The 6315-nt window shown below is 46.6% G+C and overlaps 1 protein-coding gene across 1 annotated transcript; it reads left to right on the top strand.

Moving 5' to 3' along the window:
• The first annotated feature begins 670 nt into the window (after positions 1 to 670).
• Positions 671 to 6189, top strand: LOC131185242 (radial spoke head 10 homolog B-like). The gene is made up of 4 exons (XM_058157597.1): positions 671 to 1191; positions 1802 to 1915; positions 4266 to 4464; positions 5204 to 6189. The coding sequence occupies exons 2-4, from the start codon at positions 1900 to 1902 to the stop codon at positions 5412 to 5414; spliced, it is 426 nt and encodes a 141-aa protein (XP_058013580.1). The 5' UTR covers positions 671 to 1191; positions 1802 to 1899; the 3' UTR covers positions 5415 to 6189.
• Positions 6190 to 6315: the final 126 nt, after the last annotated feature.

Genomic DNA, 6315 nt, shown 5'->3' on the forward strand with positions numbered 1-6315 from the left:
GTCAGTAATTCCAGCACGTGGCTGGCTTCCTGCTCACACGCTGTAGGAGTGAAGTTTCTCGGGCTTGTCTGTTCGCTCCTGACATCCTCTCTGGGTATGGGGCCAGGGCTGGGGGCTGGAGGCATGACAGGCCGTTCATCTTCATTATCAGACTCGGAGTCTGATAGCAGGCCCGGGTGTAGACGGGAGGGGCCTGGCTGAGGAGAGGAGGGAGGACGAGGCACAACACATACTGGGCTCCTAGCGGAATCCAAGGGGAGAAATACATTTACCAACAGATGAGGATATTTGTAAAGGTTGAACCTGGTTGGATCCTCAGTGATCTCTGAACTTGGGTTTTTTTTCCCTTGCAGATGTTTCATTATGCAAGTAGGTAGCATCGTCAGTGCTTGAAAGGAGTGGAGTTTGCAAAGTAGAGGAAGAGGAGGAGGAGGAAGAGGAGGGGGGAAAGAGGAAGGGGGAAGGACAATGACTGGGATCCCTGGTGCTGTCTGAGCTTGGTTATTTCCTTGCAGACATCTCATTACCCAACTAAGCAATATCATCAGTGCTAAAAGAGAGGGGGGTTTGAAGAAGAGAGGAGGGGGGGGAAGGAGGAGGAGGAAGAGGAGGGGGGGGAAGGACAACGACTGTGGGATCCTTCATGCTGTCTGAGCTTGGTTATTTCCTTGCAGACATCTCATTACCCAACTAAGCAATATCATCAGTGCTAGAAGAGAGGGGGGTTTGCAGAGGGGAGGAGAGAGGGGAAGGAGGAGGAGGAAGAGGAGGAAGAGGAGGGGGGGAAGGACAACGACTGTGGGATCCTTGGTGCTGTCTGAGCTTGGTTATTTCCATGCAGACATCTCATTACCCAACTAGGCAACCTCATCAGTACCAGGAGGAAGTGAGGTTACATTTAACAACTGTCCTCAGCTCTCTATACACGTGGCAATTCAAAAGGGATGAATTGAGGGGAATCTGCACATCGTTCAGTATCTTCTGCATCACTTCTTCGTTCTCTGTGATGCCAGGGCAAATTTTGCTAACCCTTCCTTCCTTCCTTCCTTTTTTCCTCCGATTCCCGATTTATCCCCTTTTTCTTTTTTTACTTTTTCTTTTCTCAGAAAGGGAAAAACAAGGAGGGGAAGAAAGAGGAGAAATCCCACAAAGGAAAATCCCACGGCAAAGAAAAGCCCACTTCCGCTCAAAGTGAGTGCGAGACACCCAGGCTGGATAATCTACGAACTTTCTTCGTAGACGTTCGTTACGTGAGGTTTGCCCCGGTTTTGCGACCTTTCTTTGCCACCGTTGTTAAGCGAATCCCTTCAGCTGATAAAAGTTAGCAACCTGGTTGTGAAGCGAATCGAGCTTCCCCGTTGACTTTGTTCGTCAGAAGGACGCAAAAAAAGGATCAAAGGACACCCCCCCCCAAGGACTCTGCGACAGTCATAAATACGAGTCAGTTGTCAAGCGGCTGAATTTTGATCCCGTGACCCTGGGGATGCTGTAAAGGTGGTCGCTGTGAGAAATGGTCATAGGTCACTGTTTTTCCCCGTTGTAACCTTGAACGGTCCTTAAATGAACTGTTGTTAAGCCAAGGACTACCTGTAAAGGGGGAAAGAAATATTTTTATAAATTAAATTGTAAGGTTCCCATGTGGGCAAGTCCTAGACATATAATAGAGAATATAAATTTAGAACAGAGTCAGGAAATGACTACGTATAAAGATCTTTTGTATATTGAAAGTGGCAGTTTGCAACTAAAATCCACTGTTCGATTATTCATTAGTTCCGGTTTTGTTTTGTTTTTCCCCTTTCAGGCGTAATTGTAAATGTGTTTTCTCCCATCCCGGAAGAGAAAGAAGCAGCCATTGGGCCTCCGCCAGGAAGTGAGCTGGATAAAAGCCTCAGTACTCCAATGAAGGAATTAGCAGGTGTGAGATTTGCAAGGAGTTTTTGGAAACAAAGCAGGGGTGCTATTCAGCTGGTTCTGACAGATTAGGGAGAACCGGTAGCGGAAATTTTGGGTAGTTTGCGAACCGACAAATAGCACCTCTGGCTGACCCCAGAGTGGGGTGGGAATGGGGATTTTGCAATATCCTTTCCCCAGGAGTGGGGTGGGAATGGGGATTTTGCAGTATTCTTCCCCCAGGAGTGGGGAGGGAATGGGGATAGATAGATAGATAGATAGATAGATAGATAGATAGATAGATAGATAGATAGATAGATAGATATAAGAGATAGAGATATAAGCAGTGGTGGGATTCAGCCAGTTTGCACCACTTCAGGAGAATCGGTTGTTAACTTGCTGAGCAATTTATTTATTTATTTATTTATTTTATTTGATTTTTATACCGCCCTTCTCCCGACTCAGGGCGGTGTACAGGCATAATAAAACCGACAATACAATATACAAGTTTAAAATACGATTTAAAAAACTTATTTTAAATTAGCCCAATGATTAAAATTTACCATACTAAGAAAACCCCGTTTAAAATTAATAAATTTAAACATTAAAATCCCAATTTAAGCCAGCCCTGCGCGGATAAAAAGATGAGTCTTGAGTTCGCGACGAAATGTCCGAAGGTCGGGTATTTGGCGTAAACCCGGGGGAATTTGACAAACTGGTTGTTGGAAGAAATCATTAGGGCAGAGAACCAGTTGTTAAATTACTTGAATCCCACCACTAGATATAAGAGATAGATAGATATGAGATAGATAGATAGATAGATAGATAGATAGATAGATAGATAGATAGATAGATAGATAGATAGATAGATAGATAAAGAGATAGATATAAGAGATAGATAGATATGATATGAGAGAGAGAGAGGGAGAGGGGGAGAGAGAGAGAGAGAGAGAGAGAGAGAAACATAGATAGATAGATAGATAGATAGATAGATAGATAGATAGATAGATAGATAGATAGATAGATAGATAGAAGAGATAGATAAATAGATAGACAGACAGACATAAGAGAAAGGGAGGAGAGGGAGGGAGGAAGGGAGAGAGAGAGAAAATTTCTGGATTTGGATGAGTTTTGTCCAAAGCAACACATTTTTTTTTACTTTAGTTCCAAATTTCCCCCTTTGAAATGGATTTTCCAGGCTGTACAATTAAGACAGTCGGAAATATACATTGGATTAATGTGTATTTCTGCAAGCATCGATGTTCTCACAGGAGGGCAGTAAAGGAATATCCGAGAAGGACATTACAAGCTTCTCTTCCTGAGCTTTGCAGGGTGCATCATGAAAAGGCTGCGTAGTTCAGAGCATCCGTTCAGTTCCATCCAGAAGTGGAAGTGTTCGAGGCATAGATTCATTTCAGTTCAATTTTTCCTGATCAGTTTTTTTTGGGTGGGTGGGATTCTTTTCAAAATCACTTGATTGATGAGGAGGCATTTAACTTGGTATTGCAATTGGTATCTGTAATCTGACGGGAGGGGGGGGGGCGGATTTTGTAGTTCCATTGCTTTGGTCAAAGTAGCTTTCAAACCGACTCCAAGTTAAAGTTTAGCCCCCACAAATGATGTTATCTTATCCACTCAAGGCAGAGGGAGCTCTTATCGAAACAAATATAGAGGAAGAATGTGGAAAATTACGTTGTCCAGTTTTCCCTGGTTGTCAACAGCAAGCCAGATTAGCTGTATACTATCCTAGAGAGCCAGTTTGGTGTAGTGGTGAAGGCATCAGGTTAGAAACTGGGCGACCATGAGTTCTAGTCCCACCTTAGATGTGAACTGCCAGCTGGGTGACTTTGGGCCAATCACCAGGAAATTGTGAATTCTAGTTCTGCATTAGGCAAGAAAGCCAGCTGGGTGACTTTGGGCCAATCACCAGGAGACTGTGAGTTCTAGTCCTATCTTAGTCATCCAGGCTGGCTGGGTGACTTTGGGCCAGTTCACTAGGAGACTGTGACTTCTAGTCCCTCCTTAGGCATGAAAGCCAGTTGGGTGACTTTGGTCCAATCACCAGGAAGTTGGGAATTCTAGTTCTGCCTTAGGCATGAAAGCCAGCTGGGCGATTTTGGGCCAATCACCAGGAGACTGTGAGTTCTAGTCCTACCTTGCCAAGAAAGCCGCAGAGTTTTATCCAGGCATCCCCCGACAAACAAGATACGATTGAACAGAAGAAGAAGAAAAAAACCTAGGCTACTTGGGACTTCTTTTCTGGAGAATTTTTGGCAAAACCTTTGACTTCTACATGTTTGGCGTGGTTTTATATAGAGGTACTTCCTTCCTGCTACCATTCGGGGTTTTGTTTCGTTTTTTTTTTCCTTTTCCAGAAAAGCTCGAGAGAGAGAAAAACGAGGAAAAAGACAAGCTCAATCTCTGGATGAGTCAGATGTACATTTTCTTTGTCAAAAAGTTTTTTGCCAGCTACAGGGACTTGCAGCTGGTGAACAAAACCATCGTCGAGAACAGAGCTCGAGAAGTCGAGCTCTTAATCCTGAGGAAAAAACAAGAGGAGGAAGAAGAGGCCAAGTAAGCCATTGGGGTTTGTAAGTAAGCTCCATTTTCCCTGGCAGGAGCACTGCAGGAGGCCGTCACAGCTGAAAACGGGGCTCGGGAGGGTCGCCCATTTTCTCAGGAGGGCCGCTCCATTTTCGTTGGCAGAGGCACTGTGGGGCAGTCCTTCACTGTTTCCAGGGTGGCCCCGCAGCCTGCACCCCCAAACTTTAAGTTTTACACCCCTGTTATAGACCTTCCTATTTGGAAAACAGTGGTTTTAGGTCAAAACCAGGGGTTTTTGTTGTGGGTTCGCAGGGGTTCAGGACGTCTAGCTAAAATTCTGTGCAGAACCCCTAAATCCCACTCCTGGCTGGGCTCACCACCCCTCCCTGGAGTCCCCACACGGCCCGTTTTGGATGCAGGTAAGGGCAGGGCATGTGCAGAGGCTCGGGGAGGGCGGAAAATGGGCCTACCAGAAGATTGGGTCCGTTTCCGGCCTCCAGAGGCCCTCCGGAGCCTGGGGAGGCTGTTTTCAACCTCCTGGAGGCTCGGGGAAAGCCTCCTGAACCCGGGGAGGGCAAAAACACCCTCCCCCGTAGTGCAGGAGGCCGACTAGGCCACACCCACCACGCCCACGCCCACCCAGCAACCAGGCAGAGAACCCCTTGCTAAAATTTTGGAAGCCCACCCCTGGTCAAAACTGGGTTCTGAGTTCAAGATCAAAGTTTAGGGTTTGAAGACCCCGACTGACCTTCCGTTTTGGTTTTGACAGGCTCAAGGCTCTGAAGGAGGCCGAGGAGGCCCGAAAATTAGAAGAAGCGGCGGCTGAAAAAGCAGCTTTGGAACTGGAGGAAAATCTGACTCGAGAGATGGAGGAAAATCTCAGCCAGGTCCAATCCCCTCCGAAGGAAGATTCTCCTACTTTGCTTCAGAGCACGGCCGGCAACAAGGCAGCCATGCAATGGAAGAAGAAGAAAAAGTGAGAGGAGCCGCACGGCCACCATTACAGCCAGTCCTCGACCTACGACCGCCATTGAGCCCAGCACTTCTGTCGCTGAGCGAGGACAGCCGCTGAGTTTTGCCCCATTGGGCGACCTTTCTTGCCACAGTTCTTAAGCGAATCACTGCGGTCGTTACAAGTTAGTAACGCGGCTGTAAAACGAACCTGGCTTCCCCTGCGACCTTTTGAGTTTGCTTGTCAAAAGGTCACAAAAAAGAACCACACACGACTCCGGGACGCCGCAACCGTCATAAGTACATGCCAGTTGCCAAGCCTCTGGATTCCGATCACGTGACCACGAAGGATGCTGCGACGCGGTCGTTAAAAATCATGAAGTCACTTAGTCGTAAGTTCATTTAGTGACCATTTGAAGTGAACAATGGCACTGAAAAAAAAGCGACTTATGATAGTTTCTCACACCAGCGGCCACTGTAGGATCCCCCAGGGTCCCGTTATATCAAAATTCAGACGCTTGGCCACTGGTTCATATTTACGACGGTTGCCGTAATCCAGGGTCACATGATCCCCTTTTACGACCGTCTGACAAGCAAAGTCGGTGGGGGAGCCAGATTCACTTAACAGCCGCACTGCTAACTTAACAATGGCAGCGATTCACTTAACAACTGTGGCAAGGAAGGTCGTAAAACGGGGCGAAACTCACTTAACAAACGCCTTGCTTAGCAGCAGGAATTTGGGGCTCCATGGCGGTCCTAAGTCAAGGACTTCCTGTGCTTACAGGCCGTCAAAACATCACAAGGCAAAAGGCTGCCTAGAAAACAAGCTTATTTTTGTAACGAAGAGCAGAAAGAGGATTAAAGTGGTAACAATTAAAAGTTTTATCATTCCGGTAAAGTAGGTTACGCAGTGTCGAAGAGAGACACGGA

The sequence above is a fragment of the Ahaetulla prasina genome, chromosome 14 (assembly GCF_028640845.1).
Source record: "Ahaetulla prasina isolate Xishuangbanna chromosome 14, ASM2864084v1, whole genome shotgun sequence".
Lineage (NCBI taxonomy): Eukaryota > Metazoa > Chordata > Lepidosauria > Squamata > Colubridae > Ahaetulla > Ahaetulla prasina.